The sequence below is a fragment of the Myxocyprinus asiaticus genome, chromosome 43, assembly GCF_019703515.2.
Source record: "Myxocyprinus asiaticus isolate MX2 ecotype Aquarium Trade chromosome 43, UBuf_Myxa_2, whole genome shotgun sequence".
Lineage (NCBI taxonomy): Eukaryota > Metazoa > Chordata > Actinopteri > Cypriniformes > Catostomidae > Myxocyprinus > Myxocyprinus asiaticus.
In genome coordinates, this window is record NC_059386.1 from 32,888,001 (window position 1) to 32,910,056 (window position 22,056).

General features: G+C 37.1%; 2 protein-coding genes across 5 annotated transcripts in view; one reads left to right on the forward strand and one right to left on the reverse strand.

The window, feature by feature from the left end:
* LOC127433779 (CAP-Gly domain-containing linker protein 1-like) overlaps positions 1-10,228 on the forward strand; it is a 41,816-nt gene extending 31,588 nt beyond the window's left edge. Inside the window, exons 16-22 of one of the 3 annotated variants that reach the window (XM_051685972.1) lie at positions 746-866; positions 1,005-1,042; positions 3,300-3,360; positions 3,671-3,827; positions 7,355-7,407; positions 7,499-7,611; positions 8,392-10,227. In XM_051685972.1, coding sequence (XP_051541932.1) covers positions 746-866; positions 1,005-1,042; positions 3,300-3,360; positions 3,671-3,827; positions 7,355-7,407; positions 7,499-7,611; positions 8,392-8,611 — 763 coding nt within the window. In that variant the 3' untranslated portion in view covers positions 8,612-10,227. Of the gene's footprint in view, positions 1-745; positions 867-1,004; positions 1,043-3,299; positions 3,361-3,670; positions 3,828-7,354; positions 7,408-7,498; positions 7,612-8,391 lie in introns of all 3 variants that reach the window. The other 2 variants (XM_051685973.1, XM_051685974.1) reach the window with 2 other exon arrangements.
* Positions 10,229-10,739: 511 nt separating this feature from the next.
* On the reverse strand, positions 10,740-20,722 carry LOC127433715 (B-cell CLL/lymphoma 7 protein family member A-like). Of its 2 annotated transcripts, none has more exons than XM_051685858.1 (6): positions 20,572-20,722; positions 17,820-17,901; positions 17,600-17,693; positions 17,313-17,462; positions 11,940-12,016; positions 10,740-11,746 (listed from the first exon to the last, which is right to left on the reverse strand). In XM_051685858.1, the coding sequence occupies exons 1-6, from the start codon at positions 20,661-20,663 to the stop codon at positions 11,684-11,686; spliced, it is 558 nt and encodes a 185-aa protein (XP_051541818.1). In that variant the 5' UTR covers positions 20,664-20,722; the 3' UTR covers positions 10,740-11,683. The 2 variants fall into 2 exon arrangements, with proteins under 2 accessions (XP_051541818.1, XP_051541817.1); XM_051685857.1 differs by having other exon boundaries at positions 11,940-12,040.
* Positions 20,723-22,056: the final 1,334 nt, after the last annotated feature.

Consider the following 22,056-nt stretch of genomic DNA (forward strand, 5'->3'; position numbering starts at 1 on the left):
TTTTTAGGATGCTATGGTCTTTTTGTTTCTTTAAAATTGATCATGTGATGATTTATTTAATATTGCATCTTCTTTTTTAATGTCTTAGTTTTACGATGCCGCATTTTTTCTTCGCGATTCTGTTATATGGAGACTTCAGCTTGATTTTCCGCTTGTGTTTCGACTATGGCCTGACGCCGGCTGCTGCTTTTGAGCACGTGTGATTTGATTTATTCCTGCATCATAATGCACTCTGGGTAAAAACAGATTGGCTCATTCGTTACATATGAGGAAGGTGATGCTGACCTTTCCTTCTTATGATTGTTTTGGTGCTCACGTTTTTACAAATGGTTTTTTTTTTAGTAATGAAATGCTCTTTTTTGTCAGATGTTGCTTTTATCACACAAATGATATGTTGGTTATTGAAATGACATATATATGATTTATACTGCATCATCAGATCAGCCATTATAATACAGTACAATTGTCAAATGTCTTGTCAAAATAGGTTTATATGGTTTTAATTGACTAATAAATAGTACATGGTGATAGTCCATGATGCTTTTGAAGTACAGATGAGTTCAATAATTGGCTGATTAGCCAATTAGCCATTGCATTCCTCTTTAAGTATCTCTGGGTCAGTTCAGAATGGCATACTACCCATACTACTCCTACAACTTCTGTCATGTCTGTCTATGGCAGAAATAGTAATAGTATGGTAGTGTGCAATTCCGAACACAGCGTCTCTCTTTCTCTCTCTCTGCAGTGAAGAGCTGCACCTGGCAGCCAGTCAGAAGTCTCAGAGGCAGGTGTCGCTTCAGGACGATAAAGGGAAGTTGGCTCAGGACCTGGATGTATGTCGGCAGGATGTCCACACGCAGCAGAAGGTGTTTATTTGTCTGTGTCCTGCTTACAGCTCTGTTAGATATGCTTGTTTTCTCACAGATCTTCTAAAATGTGACATTCTGTGACATTTACTAATGGTTTGAAGGATTGAGTCATGTTTTTATTTTTATCGGCTTAAGGACGAGACACTCACCAGCCAGCTGGAGATTACAGAGAGGTAAGAATCTATAACATATCTCTGACGCTTTTTTTTTTTGTTTTTGTTTTTTACTTAATTCAACGTAATTCTCTAAATAACACTAACAAGATTTATTCATTTTTTAACTTCCACCGACTAAAATCTAGAAAGATCTTCATATATTCAAAGATTCAAATTACAGTTGATTTTAGATGGGATTTTTTAACCAGATTTACAGTAATGCACTTACAATGGAAATCTATGGGACAGGGCATTCTGGAGGGTTAAAAATATAAATTGACAAACCTGTCATGAAAATGTCCTGGTCCCACTTTACTCCAAAATCAAAAGAAACAAATACAAAAATTATGAATGATGCCTATTTTAAGTACCATTAAGACTTTTTACATTGTGACATTATTTTCATGGCAGTTACCGCACAATTATCCTTACCATAATGTGAAAAAGATGGTTTTATGATATTCTCATTACCGCAGTATGAAAAGAACTGATATATTATTTAAATTGTAAAATATTTGTATTTATTTATTTCCCATTTTCTCCCAATTTGGAATGCCCAATTCCCACTACTTAGTAGGTCCTCGTGGTGGTGTGGTTACTCACCTCAGTCTGGGTGGCGTCGGACAAGTCTCAGTTGCCTCCGCTTCTGAGACCGTCAATCCACGCATCTTCTCACGTGGCTCGCTGTGCATGACACCGTGGAGACTCACAGTATGTGAAGGCTCATGCTACTCTCCGCGATCCACACACAACTTACCACACACCCCACTAAGAGCGAGAACCACTCATCGTGACCACGGGGAGGTTACCCCATGTGACTCTACCCTCCCTAGCAACCGGGGCCAATTTGGTCGCTTAGGAGACCTGGCTGGAGTCACTCAGCATGCCCTGGATTCGAACTCGCGACTCCAGGGGTGGTAGTCAGCGTCAATACTTGCTGAGCTACCCAGGCCCCCTAAATTGTAAAATATTAATACATCATAGTTGTACTTCCTTGGTACTGCCTTTCATTTTTGCTGATTTAAAATCTAAAAAATCATTGTAAAACACCATCTTTTTTACTGTAATACAGTAAAATGATGTTGCGGTAATGATATTCATCATTGAAAACAATGGGAATAGTAAAAATAAAACATCTGGATGCATTACTGTAATGAGAATTAGGGGGTAAAATGTGCTTAAGTCCTGAAAATAATGTCACAATGCAAAAAATAAAAATGTATGGTCCTAAATGAAGGCTTTATTTTCTTTATGCAAAACATAATTATTATTATTTAAAAAAAAATATTTGAAGTTAAATATGACCTGGACGTTTTCTTGACAAAAATGTTTGTCAGTTTTTCACAATTTTCAAATTTTCTCATACAAAAATTGTGTTATTTTAGCTGTGAAGTTGCCAAAATCGTTCTTTTAGCGGTGGGGCTACTTTTCTAGGTTGATGAACATCTAGTAAAATAGACGTGATTCCTGTGGGTGGAGTCCGCTCCATGTTACAGTATTTTGGGATAGTTATGTCGAGTTTACCGGCTTTACATGGTCATGACTAGAGTTGAAAAATCTCAGTTATTTTCAGTGGTACAGATGCTGTAGATACTTGTATTGAACCTGGAACATTACTTTGATTTCATTCAACCAAATGTAATGAATAGCGCAAGCTTGATATTTTTTTCCACTAAGTAAAATCTGGAAAGATTGTTGTATTTATGAGAAGATCAAATTTACAGTTTGTTTCTGTGGGGAGATCTTTTTTCTTTTATTGCATAGAAAGCATTAGTATTTTATATCAGTATTGTCTGTCATCAGAGATTAAGAGCAGCTCAATCTCAGTAGTGACTCTAAAAAGAGTTATGTTTGAGGACACATGCAAGCTGGATTCTGCAAATTAGATTTTATCTGCAGGGAAATGAGTGCTTGATAAAAAAAAAAGAACATGTATTTTTCTGTACATGTTCTTCAGGCATCAGTTAAACATGATTTATGATGTTCCAAGATTATCACGTCTAGAAGAGAGGATTGCTGTTTAGTTTTATGATAAATGAGCTCATAGTATGGTACTCAATGCCTTTGGCTTGAGATCTATTGTTTCCCTCTCCCTTGAAATAGTTCACTGTCCCATTCGATGTTAGTTCACATTTTTCTGTAAGCGTTTAATCTTTGGAGCACCATTGGGAGATGGTGTTAATGCATGTTCTCAGAGTGCATATGGCTTTTGTTGGACTATATATCCAACAATGGTCATAGTAATCTCTTTAAATAGGGTTGTCTGTTCTCACAGGGAGAACTCCAATGCATTGATGTCTGATAAAGACAAAGAGCTCGAGAGACTACGAAAAGAGGTAAGAGCTTTGACTGATGGGTTTCATAAGTCTAACTAAACCACTGGATCATTTTTTTCAAAGCACATTTTGGCCAATGTGGATTTTGAATTAAGCAAATTCTATGTAGAATTAATGCTATTAGTAGATTAGTTTCATATTAAATTGTATCCAATGTTTTTGTTAAACTAAAATATTTAATGAAACTTAGGCTTAGGGCTCTATAAAGACCTATAAAGTAATTTGTCATTCCTTTATCCTAGTTTTAGGCATATCTAGGCATGAATAAATGATTATTAATGATTTAAAGACAGGTTTTTGTGATCCCCAGATCGCAGTTTTGCGAGGAGAGAACGCCATGGCCAAAACGCTCCAATCGGCTGTGAAGTCTCTGGAGAGGGACAAAGCTCAGCTGCAGAGCCGAGTGAACAGCCTGGAGCAGAAACCAGAGGGACGGCAGATGGGGAATGGAGACGGAGTTATTACAGGTCAGTCAGTGTGTTTTACAATCTCCTAACTAGGTTTATTACGCGGTTCTCTGGAAAACTCTGTCCTAAATGGGCAATTGCGCCTCCAGCGGTCTGATATGTCTGAACAATGACCACACATCCAGACACAAATTGATAGATCACCGGTCAATCGGTATTGCGAGTCATCTTAACTTCTCATAACATCTTAATCACTCTGAATAAAATAATTTCAACTCAGATTACTATTTCATGGCCATTTATTTATTTATATGGCATTTGTGTAGTAAGCAGGATAATGAGCAGTCAGACGGTCATTTTCTTTTTCTTTTTTTTTTTTTTTGTGGATTTTCTCCCATTTTTCTCCCAATTTGGAATATCCAACTCCCACTGTGCTCTAAGTCCTCGTGGTGGAGTAGTGACTCACCTCAATCCGGGTGGCGTCTGAGACCGTCAACCCACGCATCTTATCACGCGGCTTGTTGAGCACGTTACCGCAGAGATATAGTGCGTGTGGAGGCTTCACGCCATCCACTGCGGCACCCACGCACAACTCACCACGCGCCCCACCGAGAGCGAACCACGTTATAGCGACCACGAGGAGTTTACCCCGTGTCTCTACCCTCCATAGCAACCGGGCCAATTTGGTTGCTTAGGAGACCCGGCTGGAGTCACTCAGCACGCCCTGGGATTCGAACTAGCAAACTACCCAGGTCCCCCCAGACGGTCATTTTCACCAATAAATACACCAACAGAACTCCGACGGAAACTGGTGGTGGAATTCAGCTGTTTCTGTAAACTCTGTGGTCTCTTTCTTCTCCCATAATAACATAATTTCCACATAGTATTTCAAGTGCATTTATTAATTATCAGACAGTAGGGCTGGGCGATATATAGAAAATTAACGATATAATACTAATGATTTTGCTAATGATATAAAATTCAACAATAACATGTATATCGCAATGATTTAAATGTGCTTTTTATTTTGCCATTTAGTTTCATAAAGAGCACCGGTTGACTAATTCACAATCCTTTAGGGCTGCACAATTAATCAAGATAACATCAAAATGGCTTTATGGTCGTATGTGATTATTAAACTGCAAAAGGCTGCAATTAAAGACAGATAAACATGTCTGTGTGCGCTTCAGAAGGTGCACATTTCTGTGTACGCGCTGGGCTCATGGACTCGTGTTTTAGCACTTTTAGAGCAGTTTATGTACATTGTGAAATAACAGAACTGCAGGTTTTAAGCATTAACAATTCTGGCCGATTGACAAAGGTGGGTTAGGCTTACCCAAGATTTGGTTTTATTATGCGTTCGGTCTCGGGCATTTGGCTCATTGGTCGCTTCCACCTTTGAGCCCCTCCTTGGTTTTCTATTGAACAGGAAGTCCTTGCCCCTATTTCACCATTGCAAAGTCTTTCTATTAAACTAACCGGAGAAGTTAAGTCACACCCTGTTATTTCACATTTGCACATGATTTGGACAAGAGTGGCCAGATTATTTAATTCGGACATTTATTTAAACATTGCCTCAAGCATATGGCTGAACCCAAAATTATGTATCAATAAGTCCCCTTTCTGTTGGTCAGAGTGGGTTGTGAGAGGGGTTGTTACACTCGGCGACCTGTATGAAAGTGAAGTGTTGAGATCTTTTGAGAATTTGGGTCATCATTTTGGGATTCCCAGTTCTCAGTTTTATAGGTATTTACAGCTGCGCCACATGCTCTGTACTATTTTTGAGAGTAGCACACACCCCCCTAAAGCGGCAGATGGGAGAGGTGATTACTGCTTTTGGAAAAGGTCATGAGGCATCAGTGTATTACTCCCTGCTGGTTCGGAGTCTGGGGGATGGAGTTTTAGCTTCTATCAAGAGATTATGGGAAAAAGATTTGAATTTGGTATTGGAGGAAGAAGTGTGGACTAGGATTCTAAAAAATGTCAAGTCTGCATCTAGAGATGCAAGGGTTCGCCTTATGCAATTTAAGATTTTACATAGATTTTACTGGACACCCTCTAGATTATGTAGGCTTGGTCTTAAAGACACACCCAACTGCTGGCGTTGTCAATCAGAAGATGGAGACACAATTCATGCCTTTTGGGGGTGTGTTAAGATTCAAGATTATTGGATGAAGGTGCAGAGCTATTTGTTTGACGTTTTGGGCACTAAAGTTTTGCTTTACCCCAGACTTTGTATTTTGGGCGACGGAGCGGTCATAAATTTGGGGGACAAATTTAGAAAAAATTGGGTTTTAACAAGTGTTATGATTGGAAGACAAGTCATTTTAAGGGGTTGGAAGTCCGAAGGAGCGCCATCATTTCCAGAGTGGTGTACAGAGATGGGGAGGGTGGCAGCATTTGAAGAAGGGGTATCTAGAGGATTGGGCAATTTGGACTTGTTTATGGGGAAGTGGGGCAAATATTTGGCATCTTTGGAGGGCTCTCGGGGAGGGACAGTGGAGAGAGAGATGTAGAGGTTATGTGTGTGATTTATTATATTTTATTAATTATTTTATTTTTTAATATTTGTTTTTGTGTGTCTATAATTATGTGGGACCACTGGGATGTTCTTATTGGTAGGGTTGGGGATTGGGGGGGGGTAGTAATAGAGGGGGTATTAAGTATTGATTCTGTTTGTATATGTTCTTGCTTTTATGTGTATAGGAATCAATAAAAAAAATGTTAATGTAAAAAAAAAAGCATTCGCAATTCCAAACTTTAGTAACTGCCACAAGTTATTATACAAATCTACAAAGGTGGCACTGTATAACAGAAAAGAGATGAAAGTGTTTCACCAGATGTGGAACACTGTGTTAAAGACACACAACACATTCCATGTCAAAATAAAAGCTTCACCTTCTTCATTCACAGAACATTTTTAATAAAAAATATATATCAAGGTAAATAATGCTTTTTATTAAGCTATATGTATCATTGAATATAAAATACAATTTTGTATATCAATGACAATTATTAGATCGCATTCTCCCTTGTGTTAATTTAGTGAAAAACTGTGAGGAAGCATTACTTTATTAATTTTAAATAGATTTTTATTTAATACCTTTAATAAATTGAATCTTCTTTGTTACAATGGCTTGAATGGTTTGGATGAAATGATGGTTCCTCTGATTAAAACATAATAATAATAATAACTTTGAGCCATTTCAGAGCAAATACATAATTAGAGAGATATATATTTTTCAATAGGCTGAAAAATATCGAGGTATAATTTGTTTAGCCATATCGCCCAGCCCTATCAGACGGTCATTTTCACCAATATATACACCAACAGAACTCTAACGCAAACCAAAAGTTGAATTCAGCTGTTCTTGGAGACTCTGCTGTCTCTTTCTTCTCACCTAACAACATTAACATAACATGTAATAAGCTGAGTAATGTGCAGTCAGACGGTCATTTTCACAATATAAACTTTCAATGCAGTATTTCACTTTCTATGAGGACAGATAAATTGCTTGACACTCAAAACGTCCTGTGTCACATGTAGGGCAAGGTGTAACTTATTTGTTTGTGTGTCTCCACTTTAGGGGATGCTGCTATTGACCAACTTAGAGAAGAGAAAGAGTTTGCAGAGGGACAGGTACAACTCATCTGTTCTGTATTTGTTAATGGTTATGGGATATGTTGTGTGTAAATGTCTAAAATATGCCACTGTTTTTTAAATGGATCAGATCAACTTCCTGAACTCGGTTATTGTGGATCTCCAGAGGAAGAATGAAGAACTGAAGGAGAAACTGAAGAAAATGGCGTTGACAGAGTTCAACGGAAATTATGAGAATGACGGGTGAGTCCAATTCAGCTTTAATATCTTGACCTTCTGTTCAGTCTGTCTGATCTTTGCACAGGCACACTTGCGTTGCGTTGTGAATTGTGTTCTCGATTGCAGAATCATGCTTGCATTTGTGGTACCGTACTTGCGTAGATTGTTTCGAATCTTACATTTTAGCCTAACTAGGCATGATGCAAACAAGTGATAAATGACATCTCTTTCCCATTAATCTGGATTTTTGTCCTTACCAGCCATAATAAAGCGACAAGACATGAAGTTGGCCACTTTTTTTAACGCCACGTTTTTTAGATACCGTGTCAAGTTAAAAGAATTTCAACTTTTTTGCATTCTATTATATTAGTTGCACTGCGTCTACCTTTTGTTGTGCAAGAATGCATTTGGTGTGAGCTTCTTAGCTTTGATTTGTAGCTACCCATTTGACTACTTACTTAAAAATTTAAAATAAAAATCGAATTTATTTCGCTAAAGTCTTGGTAAGGTGAAAAAAGATTATATTTCAGTGTCAACATGTGCTAGACGGACGTTTCTGACCGTTGTGTCACGTCACACTGTTTTTGAAGCACCTCGCGCAGGAGTGCCACGTTTTCTAGATGCTTTGTCAACATAAAAGAAGTTCAACTTTTTCTTTGTTTTATGCATTTTTTTATTTAGCAAGAACGCATTCACTGAACGGCTTCTTAGCTTGTATTTATAGCTGCCTATACTACTAATTGCTACTTATGTTAAATATACAGTAAATAAAAAATATATTTTTCCTTGTCGCTGAACTCTCAGTGAGGTGAAAAAGAAGAAAGCCCCGCCTCGTGTCTTCTGCGACATCTGCGACTGCTTTGACCTGCACGACACGGAGGACTGTCCCACGCAGATGCAGTCGCCAGATTCCCCTCCCCATACTACCTATCACGGCAGCCGTGGAGGTGAGCGACCGTACTGCGACATCTGCGAGGCGTTCGGTCACTGGACAGATTCTTGCAACGATGACCAAACCTTCTGAACTTCCCCTCAAATCTCCAACTGAGATCAGGCAATGCACAGATCGCTTTCAACCAGATATTTTGCTATTTTTGTATACAGCGTATATACATTCAAACATTTTGTACATTCCCTTTAATGTGTCCGGCCGAATGAAGGCAATATTTGTGACCTCATTATAGGCATATTTAATTCAGTGATTGGTGTCCAGTCAACAAAAAGTGCATATACTGCAGGAATATTAGTATGGAAGTATGCTATTCCAAACATTGCCACAGTGTTTACAATCTTTGGGAAGTCAACCTGCGAATGGTTTACTTAGAGTTTTCTCTTCACATTAAACTAGGATATTTTAACATTGAAAAAATTACAAATTAAGAACTCATAACGAACTTTTACTGTTTATAAAAATGGTAAAACCAGTGCACCAAATAAATATTAAGCTAACCCCTACTAACTTATTGCACTTTTCACTTTAAATACATACAGCACACAAGTTTAGCTGCCGTTCTTGGGAACTAAGTTATTCTTTTTACTGTTAAATATTGAACATGTAATCATGATATTTTGGCTTTTTGTGTATTTTGATGTTATGTCTTGTAGATTACAGGCCTGTTCTTTTCGGCATGAAAAATATGCACAGCAAGATTTTAAAGAGGAAGTTCACCCAAAAAATGACATTTCTGTCATCATTCACTCACCCTTATTTTGTTCCAAATGGTAGCCTCACCATTCACTTTCATTGCATCTTTTTTCTATATAATTAATGGTGATTTCACTTTTTTTGTATGGAAAAGAAATTCAAATGGTTGGAACAACACAAGGTGTACTGTCCCTTTAAGGCCACATCCACGCTAATCCGTTTCCAGTTTGTAATGATATTGTTTTACAAAGTATTGCGAGCATTTTCAAAATGTTCCATTTCAGTGGAGGAAAATGCCTTTCTATTAGTGTGGTTGTGGCCTAAGATACCATTTTTTTCTAGGTCCATTTAGTTAAATTGTTGAAATGCAAACAATTTTTCAGGTATCCAGACTTTTTAGAAAATAAAGACAATTCTGAACTCAGTCTGAAAAATCTTGGTGCAAATTTTTTATATTTTTTTAAAGATATTTTAGATGTTATTGTGTGTCATCATATCGGACTTTGTGTGAACAGGCCTTTACTAATTGCACAACTTTAAAGCACAAGATCATATAAAATCTCTTATTATTGATGTAATAATATACGACAAAGTTTATTTAGCAACCTAATGAACAGCAATTGTTAGAATTGGTGACCCGCACTGAAATGGTACACATATGTATAATATTCATATTCCCCTTTTGTTAAAATCAATTTAATTGCATTAACTGCAAATATGTGGTCTGTTTTTACCAAAATATTGTGACAGTCTTTAACTATTGTACTGTTTCATGTACTGTATATTCACATGAACTCAATAGAAATATTGAACAACTTGTTTTCTGAATGTTTATTCCAGCAATGTTTTGGTAACTGGTAGTCAAGAACTCCATTTTATCTCAGCCAGCAGTGACCAAAGAGACATTTTATCTAAAATGACATGGTTCATTTTTGTTAAAAGAACGCATTTTTTAAGTGCTTTGTTGCATACAGAAGTTTATAATTTAGGGTCAGGGGTTTGTTCAAATCACCAAACACCACAAACAATTATTACATCATAAAACCAGTAAAACACTTGTATTCATTGACTTATTTTTAAGTGTAAAGTTGGCATCTGAATGAATAGTTCAATAATGGTTTTTAGCCAAACTTTAAAACACCACCCTCTTATTCTCTCAGTGTCACACTTAAGTGGTCACCGGTTGTTCAACGTTCCACAACTTGCAAATAGAACAGAAACAGCCTGCTCAATAATTCATGTGCTTTTAAAATGCAGCCAAACAAGATTAGGCCATTGTGAACCCCTAAAACTAAAATATCATCCTGAAGTCATTCTTAAAATGTAATGTTATCCATTAAAATGCAGAATAACACATTTTAATGGATAACGTTACATTTTATGAACTTCATAACTAACTTCATTTTACCCCTTAAAATAATAGGTACATGGAAAATTAATCTAAACATTAAACTAAATAGAAAACAGGCCAAAAACAATTAATAAATACAATAGCCTTCAATGTGTTCATTTTATTTTTTATTTTTTTATTAAAACAAATGAAACATGCTAAAAACAAGCACTAATGATGGAATAAATAAAACCAAATTAATCAACTGTACAAGATAAAATCAAGAAAACATGGTCCCAATGTATTTTTTCCCCCTAATAAGTTCCTTTGACACCGCTACAACAGACATGAACCCAAAATGCATTTGTTTAAAATGACAAACTACCAGATTGTGTTCAACGAATTGGATTTTTCTTTCATCAGTCATGAATTAAATTCCAGCTCAGCTGTTCTGGAAATGAGGTATATTTTCAATCATTTTGACATGTAACAAACTCTTTCAAAGCATTCTCCTCTTAAAGTGAAAAATATGTTTCAGTTTCATGGTAACCATTTCTTGTCCGAGTACTGCGCCATTTTAGAAGACACAGAAAGAGTTTGAACTAAGACAACTTAGAAAACAAATAGTTATAAAAGACACATCATAGAGCCAGAAGGCACACAGTCCAGTAGATAATCCATGTAGCAGATCAAACCCTCACTATAACAGTACAACCTCTGTGATTTCCTAAAAGTAGTTGAGTCATTAAATAAATAAAATAAGGACTTAAAAAGATGACTACAGCAGCAAATCCATCTCTTATCTTGACTTATACAGTGCATTCACCCACATTACTTTTAAACTAACGGTGTATATCATACAGGAATTTAACAGAGGGAAGCTGCACGTCTCTCTTGATCAGGTCAGCGTTTGCTGAAAGTGACATCTGCAGACATTCACTCCACAGAATTCCACAGGTGGGAAGATGGAGAACAGGATGAAGAAGTTAAGTTCTACTTGGCGAACGGTGTGTGAACAGTGAAGATCAAGAATAGTTTGGTGAGTACGGATGCTTTTCCTTATTGGTTTGTGACAGTGACTTGTTTAAAATGTGTGGGATCAAACCAGTCATCTTATTCAGTTAGTCCTGAGAAGGTGATTCCACTTTGCTTTTCTTTGTGGGTGGGGAACCATCTTCACTTTCCTAAGAAAACACACAAAGACAAAAAACAAAATTATAGTAATCATAGTGAAATCTGTACTTTTCCTTCACTATCTGGTCCAACTCATCCATTAAAAAAAAAAAGGTGTTCACGAGGAGCATAAATTCAGTCATGCGTGTTTTGACCAGTAGTGTAGCCGTGAGTGTATTTTGCAACATTTTGAAGACTTTTTACCTGAGTGTTTTTAGAGGTGTCTGATGGAGATTCCTTCTCCCCTGATGACCGAGTATCTTTTTTGCTTGTTGAAGTCTCTAAAGGGGTGGAGGTACAATTGCCTATCAAATAATACATAAATACAACTATGATTTTTTCAATTCAATCTGATTACATTTCTACAGAGCCCTTTAAAGAAAAGGGCAGGATTTTTTTTTTCTGAATTAGATTTGCATTCCCTCAAAATAAATTTACCATGGTTTTACTACAGTAACCATATTTTGACCTTGATATTTGTAGTGAAACCATAGTGATAATACAGGAAAATAAAAATTATGGTAATAAAAATCATAATTTTGTGGTTATGGTTTTACTACAAATACCATGGTTATTCCAGTACAATCATAGTAACCACAAGATTAACCATGGTTAATAGTTAATCTATAGTAAAATCATGGTTACTATATGGATACAGTATATTGTATTAAAACCATGGTTTCCGCCAAAAACTGGTTACTACAATATTACCAAAGCAAAACCACGATTTCAACCAAAAACGTCTCCGGTTACACATGTAACCTCAGTTCCCTGAGATGAAGAGAACAAGACATTGCTGTAAGCAGTATGGGGAAATACTTTCCTCGACAACCTAGTTGAAACCCTTGTACAATAACACCAATCTTTTGATTGCCAATGGTGATTTGAGCTTTGCCCCTTTAGGCGCACAGTCGGCATATATAAGCGGGTGCTCAATCACCATTACTACATATTTTTCTGACTGAGGGACAGAGGGCATTACTCTTTCCTCAATTCACTGAAGTTGTAGTGCAGCTAGCTTTCGCAATGTCTCGTCCCCTTCATGAGCTGATCCCACAAAAGCTCAATGGGGTTAAGATCCATAACACTCTTTTCCAATTATCTGTTGTCCAATATCTGTGTTTCTTTGCCCAATCTAACATTTTCTTTTTGTTTTTCTATTTCAAAAGTGGCTTTTTCTTTGCAATTCTTCCCATAGGCCTGCACCCCTGAGTCTTCTCTTTACTGTTGTACATGAAACTGGTGTTGAGCGGGTAGAATTCAATGAAGCTATCAGCTGAGGACATGTGAGGCGTCTATTTCTCAAACTAGAGACTCTGATGTACTTATCCTCTTGTTTAGTTGTACATCTGGTCTTCCACATCTCTTTCTGTCCTTGTTAGAGCCAGTTGTCCTTTGTCTTTGAAGACTGTAGTGTACACCTTTGTATGAAATCTTCAGTTTTTATGGCAATTTCAAGCATTGTATAGCCTTCATTCCTCAAAACAATGATTGACTGATGAGTTTCTAGAGAAAGCTGTTTCTTTTTTGCCATTTTTGACCTAATATTGACCTTAAGACATGCCAGTCTATTGCATACTGTGGCAACTCAAATACAAACACAAACACAATGTTAATCTTCATTTAATGAACCAAATAGCTTTCAACTGTGTTTGATATAATGGCAAGTGATTGTCTAGTACCAAATTAGCAATTTAGCATGATTACTCAAGGATAAGGTGTTGGAGTGATGGCTGCTGTCTAGATTTGATCAAAAATGACTTTTTTCAAATAGTGATGGTGCTGTTTTTTACATCAGTAACGTCCTGACTAAACTTTGTGATCAATTGAATGCCACTTTGGTGAATTAAAGTACCAATTTCCTTCCAAATCAGCAAAGTAACCCACGTGGTTAATACCAGATAGAAAGTAGTATAGTCTGGGTACCTATATGAGTATATAGATACACACAGTGTAATTTTAACCTTTCCGCAACCATGGTTGGAGAACAGGTTTTATTTTGATGAGGAGTGCTTGTGACTTAGAAGGGCATTTTAATACAGCTTAGATATAGTGGCTGTATAGAATATAACTGGTAGCCTACCCGTAAAAGGGTTTGTCTTATCTGCTGAATAATTAAGCACTCCAGACAGAGAGGACTTGTGAAGAGATGGTTGTAAAACCTGGTGAACTTGTTTTGTGAAGACCCTCCTGCTGCTAAGCATATGTCTTGTAAGGACACCCTGTTTCTCCATGCCCATGAGGATGCCATACCTCTAGTTGACTGCATTTTGACCCCAAAAGGGCAATTCGTGCCTTGTGATTTGTATGCAAGGGGAATCGCATCTACAATCCAGTGAGAGACCCTTTGTTTGAAGAAGGCCATGCCTTTCGTCCGGCCTCCATAACAAATAAATAGTTGATCTGACAGCCGTGACTGGTGGGTGCGTTCAACATATGTGTGTAATGCACGCACTGGGCAATACAGATGCATATACTGCTCTGCATCTGAATTAAACGGTGGTGGACAGAAGGCTTGCAGACAGAACACCTGAGCCCTGAAGGGCGTTTAAAAAACATTAGGCACGTAGCCTTTTCTAGGTTTAAGTATGGCTTTTGAAAGCCCTGGTCTGAACACAAAGCATGAGCTGTCAGTTGATAGCGCCTGTATGTCACTCACTCGTTTGAATGAGGCCAGAGCCAACAGGAGTGCATTTTTTTTTTTTAATGAAAGCACACACAACTCAGTAGATTCTAATGGCTCAAACGGGGCCCCTTTAAATGCTTTCAGCACTAGATTTAGGTCCCAAGTCGGTACCATAGCAGGGCGAGGGGGGTTCAGATGCTTCACTCCTCTAAGGAATTTTATGATCAGATCGCGTCTGCCTACAGCAGAACCCACCTCTGGAGCATGGAACGCCAAGATAGTTCCATAGGTTCCACAGCTTTGGCTGGGGATGCCAAATCGTGCCCTGTGCTTGAGAGGAGGTCCCTCCTCCGTGGTATTTCCCATGGAGGACCGTCCAATACCTCTAACATCTCCGGAAACCAGGACTGATTGGGCCATTTCAGCACAATCAATAGAACAGTTTCCTTGTCCTCTCGGATTTTGCTGAAGGAGAAATGGAGGCGTACCGGGGGAAACGCATATTTGCGTTTTGCAGGCCATTTGTGGGCCAATATGTCCACACCCAGCAGGGCTTGGGGCATGGAGTACCCAAGGGAACTCCCACAGAGTAAATATGTGCGTATCGAACAGGCAGCAAGAATATCTTTGACACAATCACACAAAAACAACATATGCAAGACCTCCCAGTGAACACCAGTGGGGAGGAGAGTAAACGGATAACTTTTCTGCTCATGTGAGAATATAATTAATGTGGACACAGTCACACAGAAAACACGTATGCATAATCTCCCTGCGAACTTAAGCGGGGAGGGAAAATGAATGGCACGTAAATGCGTGTGCGTCTCGAGCAAGTGCAGTGAGAGCGGATGCAACAAGCACTTTTTTATTCGGCGGCTGCGAGAGAAATGGCGTCATCCCCATCGTCAGAACTGCCGAACGTGATGAGGCCATGCGTTCCCACAGAGGGTCAGAGCTCATCACACGCATATCGTACCGGCAAGGACGCTGCGTCGGAGGATTGAAGATTCGCAGGTTTTGTACCCGTGCGAGATTCTCAAATCCATCCAGCTCAACCTTGCAGCCCCCGCCTTGCCACCTCATGTGGTCCCTCGGGATCTAACACAGAGGAGGTGGGTGGGAGGGCGCAAAAGGGGGAATCGTCCCTCAGAACAAGGGCAAATCTTGAGCGAAGCATCCTGAGACTCATGTTCTGATGGCGGGATGTGCTGCTCACATTCGGAACACTTGTGACATGACATCTTTAAAAAGACGCATTGCTCACAACTGCTCTTTTTGTGAAAAAGCCTGTAAATAAAATGTTATAATATATATATATATATATATATGAAAGGATACAATGCCCCTGCCGGAACACTGTGAGGAAGCGGGTAAGTGCTCGCTGAGGCACTGCGTGGTCAAAGTGAGGAGCGTCTGAAGCGAAGACCCTTTCACCCGAGAGTATTTTCAATGGTGAGGTGGCGAAAACTTCACTGGAACACACAGGGAAGCAGTAATCTTTCTCGCTGCAGGCACAAGAGCACAGGCAACGAGTCGTCCTGTTCGCATCTCGCAGAGAAGAATGGTCCGCTGAAAGTGTATCTCGTCAAATGTTCGTAGTCGTGAAGGAAGAAAAGTCTGAAGTAATGGTGACTGAGCGCCCGCTTATATAGGCCGATTATGCACCTAAAGGGGCAGAGCTCAAATCACCATTGCCAATCAGAAGATTGCCATTATTGTACAAGGGTTTCAACTAGGTTGTCGAGGAAAGTATTTCCCCATACTGCTTACAGCAATGTCGAGTGAACAGAATCGAAAGGGAACTATGGTTATTTCATTCTACAATATTACCACAGTAAAACCAAGATTTTCGCCAAAAACTAAGGTTACTTCAATCTAAAATATAACCATAGAAAACCACGATTTCCCCCAAAAACTATGGTTACTACATTCTAGAATATTACCACAGTAAAACCACGATTTCTGCCAAAAACTATGGTTACTACAATCAACAATATTACCTGTGTAAAACCATGATTTCCACCAAAATCTATGGTTACTACATTCTAGAATATTACCACAGTAAAACCACGATTTCTGCCAAAAACTATGGTTACTACAATCAACAATATTACCTATGTAAAACCATGATTTCCACCAAAATCTATGGTTACAACATTCTACAATATTACCATAGTAAAACCACGATTTCTGCCAAAAACTATGGTAAATTCACTCTTCAATATTACCATAGTAAAACCACAATTTCCACCCAAAACTATGGTTACTACATTCTACAATATTACAATAGTAAAACCGCAATTTCCGCCAAAAACTATGGTTACTACATTCTACAATATTACCTATGTAAAACCATGATTTCCACCAAAATCTATGGTTACTACATTCTACAGTATTACCATAGTAAAACCATGATTTCTGCCAAAAGCTATGGTTCCTTCAATTTACAATATTACCATATTAAAACCACAATTTCTGCCAAAATCTATGGTTACTACATTCTACAATATTACCACAGTAAAACCAAGATTTCCGCCAAAAACTAAGGTTAATTCAATCTACAATGTAACCATAGTAAATCTATGATTTCCACCAAAAACTATGGTCACTTCAATCTACAATATTACCATAGTAAAACCATGATTTCCACCAAAAACTATGGTTACTTCAATCTACAATATTACCATAGTAAAACCACGGTTTCTGCCAAAAACAAAGAAACAACAACATGGAACTGTCATGGTACTATACTACAGTATAATTAAACTATGGTATTTGTATAGTAAACAAAAATAACCACAAAATTTTAATTTTCATTACCATACTTTGTTTTCCTGTATTATCACTATGGTTTCACTATGAATATCAAGGTTAAAATATGGTTAATGTAGTTGAACCATGGTATATTTATTTGTAAAAGGATGTGATCTGTTCATGTTTTTCTTTGTTACCTGTATCGGCGGATGACGTCTGTTCTGTCTTGCACTCGTTTCCATCACTGTTAGAAGCAGCAGTGCCATCTGGTGTTGGGCTCGTACTACAGCTGTTCTCCATCTTCACCGGAGACGAGTCGGCTATGGAGCTCTGATTGCTGTTCTCATCTAAGACAAATAAATACAGTTAACATTTAAGAGTGTGTATGGCACAGTTGAGTTATAAACACTCTTTAAAAACACCCTTTTTCCAGTATCATGATTGTAGGCTAAAATTTCAAGTCAAAAAACACTAAATGAATGACCATGCATGTCCATCATTCCAGGAGAGGAGCTGTTCTCAGGAGTCGTGGCCTCTGATCCATATTTCTCCTCTCTGCCCTTCTTCTTTTTATTATTCTGTACAGCAAGAAGAAAAAAAAAAAAAAAAGAAGAAAAAAAAAAGTCCAGATGAAATATAAATAATCTACACCTTGTACAAAATCAATGAAACACTACACAGTGGTACAAACTTTTAAAACTAACATTATCTGACTTTGGTTCAGTCACTGGAACCCATTTGAAGATTCGCAGTGAAGTGTCTCCAACCGTCACCCATTTTTTCTCCCTGTGAAAAATTAAAACAATGATCTATAACAGAAACTTAAGTACTTAAAATGTTGTCACGTTCTCTGTTGTCTACTTCGTACAGGTGTAACCCATTTTCTCAAAGGAAATGTATGGATCTAACATTAATTAAATGTATTGAATTTGCCATATTGCCAACAAAATAGTTAAATCACTTGAGCCATTTTTTGCAAGGGCAGCTCAATTCAGAAAAGAAAAATCATAATATATGCTATAATAAAGGCCAATGGGCCATATGCAACACAAATAATGTAAAATAACTTATTATATCCAAAAAGAGTGATTTAAATAATGAGGAAATATATTTAATTAGGGTCAATGACGTGATGCTAATTTTTTAAGTTATTCAAAAATAACCTCTTCTATTTTTAATATTTTTTAAATTACAGAGTTCAATGTCATTATAATATATATATATATATATATATATATATAGGTCCTGAAAGTAAAAAAATAAAAAAATTTCATTAGACCAGAGGACATTTCTCCAAAAAGTAAGATCTTTGTCCCCATGTGCACTTGCAAACTGTAGTCTGGCTTTTTTATGGCATTTTTTTGAGCAGTGGTTTCTTCCTTGCTGAGCAGCCTTTCAGGTTATGTCGATATAGGACTCGTTTTACTGTGGATATAGATACTTGTCTACCTGTTTCCTCCAGCATCTTCACAAGGTCCTTTGCTGTTGTTCTAGGATTGATTTGCACTTTTTGCACCAAACTACGTTCATCTCTAGGAGACAGAATGCATCTCCTTCCTGAGCAGTATGATGGCTGTGTGGTCTTATGGTGTTTATACTTGCGTCCTATTGTTTGTACAGATGAATGTGGTACCTTCAGGCATTTGGAAATTGCTCCCAAGGATGAACCAGACTAGTGGAGGAACACAATTTTTTTTTTCTGAGGTTTTGGCTGATTTCTTTTGATTTTCCCATGATGTCAAGCACAGAGGCACTGAGTTTGAAGATAAGCCTTAAAATACATTCACAAGTACACCTCCTATGAGAAGCTAATTGGCTAATTGTCTAAAGGCTTGACATCATTTTCTGGAATTTTCCAAGCTGCTTAAAGGCACAGTTAACTTAGTGTATGTAAACTTCTGACCCACTGGAATTGTAATATAGTCAATTAAAAGTGAAACAATCTGTCTGTAAACAACTTGTATAAAAATTACTTGGGGGGCCTGGGTAGCTCAGCGAGTACTGACGCTGACTACCACCCCTGGAGTTGCGAGTTCAAATCCAGGGCGTGCTGAGTGACTCCAGCCAGGTCTCCTAAGCGACCAAATTGGCCCGGTTGCTAGGGAGGATAGAGTCACATGGGGTAACCTCCTCATGGTCGCTATAATGTGTGGTTCGCGCTCTCTGTGGGGCATGTGGCGAGTTGTGCGTGGATGCCGCAGAGAATAGCGTGAGCCTCCACAGGTGCTATGTCTCCGCGGTAAAGTGCTCAACAAGCCACGTGATAAGATGCGCAGATTTACGGTCTCAGATGCAGAGGCAACTGAGATTCGTCCTCTGCCACCCGGATTGAGGCGTCACTACGCCACCACCAGGACTTAGAGCGCATTGGGAATTGGCCATTCCAAATTGGGGAGAAAAAAAATTACTTGCGTCATGCAAAAAGTAGATGTCCTAAACGATTTGCCAAAACTATAGTTTTTTAATATTAAATCTGTGGAGTGGTTAAAAAAAATGAGTTTTAATGACTTCAACCTAAGTGTATGTAAACTTCTGACTTCAACTGTATTTTGTAGAAAGTGCTTATAAAAAATGTATTAAATCAACATAGACAAAAAGATTAAATTTCTACGAACTTAACACGTTTTTTAAAACTAGATTTTTAAAAATATTTCTAATTTTTATCACCTCGTACAACCTTATTTGTCAATGTTTGTATTATCATGTTTGTTATAATGAACTTCTCAATTAGATGGATCTAGTGAGTTTAAATAAAAATGTATACAACTACATACAATACAATGACACAGTACAACACAATTCACATCCTTAAAATGCTGTTTTGTATCATCTAATATTTGTGCTGTACCAAAGATAACAAAGAGCCAAAATATTTATTTACTCATTAAAAGTAATTAATGCAATTGCATTAATTTAAGCTTTGTGATGCTTGCCCGGCACAAATCCTTTAAAATATTGTGTTTAATGTTGTTAGTGAATTGCCCAGTTGCCTGTCCTATCCCAGCAGCACCCACAGCGCTCCATGTGTTCAGCTTTATTTTGATATAAAGACACTCGCGCTGCATTTAAACTCCTCAATGTTACAGAGACTCTCGCGCGCGCACGTGAGTCTTGTTCTAACATTTAATCTCTTGAACACTCAGTTATCACACATTACAGTGCGCCAAACTGCAGCGAGAAATGGCTTCGTGTGACTGCAACGTAATGGCTCCTCGGTTCAACCCACTTAATCCCCAGAAACCCTTTAAACATTTCCAAAATATGTATTTTATATATTTTTTTTTGCGTTTGGTGTCAGCTGCGCGCGCATCGTTCACTTGGATATCGCGCTCAAAAATGACCCTTATAATTTCTCTTTCTGTCCTTCTCGTTTGTTCTGTGTCTCTCCTCCCCCCACAAGCGGCTTTTTTTTCTCTCTGGTGGAACAAACACGGGGCTTTTTTTCTGCGATCTTACCATTTTCGTACTTTCTCGACAGCGGCCATAACGCGTTTGATGTCATCTTTGGCTCTGCTCCGGGTCTCCGCGCGCACTGACCTGCCAGACATTCCCGCCGCTCGATTATATTTTTAAGCTCGTCGCCGGCAGCTCACACTCTCATACACAATGCGCGCACACACTCTCATATACAGTGAACGCTGAGCCGGGAGCGCGCCTGCGCCAAATACACGGCAAGCAAACGAGCGAGTCCTGCCAGACTGGATTCTCTCTTTTGTTCTTTTGTCTTTGCGATTATCTCGCCTTCACTGTGTGTAATTGGTGTGGAATAATAATCGGAATCTTGTAAAAGTTCTATCTTTTTATTATAGGCCTAATTCGTCACATGTTAATTAATTGCCAATAAGCTCAATATTATTGCCAATATAATTTTTTTAAACTTAAAAAAATTATAAAAAATACAATATATTTAATAAATTTGAAAATAGCCTAAATTCGAAAAATAATGCATAATAAATTAGAAAAAGCAATCAATGACACTAAACAAATACTACTATAGCTGAATACTTTTAATACTAAATACATAGAGAATGTTTAATTAAAAAAAATGTTTTAAAATTATATTACGTTTAATATATATATATATATATATATATATATATATATATATATATATATATATATATATATATATATATTTAACCATAATTAATGTAGATTTTTAAATAAATAAATTGTAAAATTATTTATAATAAATTAGAAAAAATAGTAACAGACACAAAACAAAGACTACTATAGCTAAATACATTTAATACTAAAAGCATAGAATAAGTTTAATAAATACTGTTTAAAAATAATATTATGTTAAAAAATAAGAACAATAAAACATATTTAGCCTAATAAATGTACATTTTAAAAGAAATAAACTGGAAAATAATTTATAATAAATTAGAAAATGTATTAACAGACACAAAAAAGACTGCTATAACTAAATATATTTAATACTAAATACATAGAATAAGTTTAATAAATAATATGTATAAAAATAATATTATGTTAAAAAATAAGAACAATAAAATATATTTAGCCTAATAAATGTACATTTTAAAAGAAATAAATTGGAAAATAATTTATAATAAATTAGATTAATTAAAAACAGACACAAAACAAAGACTGCTAGCTTAGTACATTTAATACTAAATACATAGTATTTGATAAATAAAGGTGAAGGCACGTTTACTTTTTTTTTTTAATTTATAAAAAATCCTAACGTATTAACATGCAGTACAAATATGCAGTAACAGCTATTAAAAATAGATTGTCTCGTCTAGAAAAATACTTCAAACATCATAGGTCCCTGCAGTGATAGAGGTTGCCTTGAATGTTAAAACAATGTTGTTTATTCAAAACATCTAAAACTTTTAATCCTTGCATTATTATTTGATCATTTTTGTATTAAAAACATTTATTACATTAAAGTGTTAGTGATCTGTGGAGGATCCA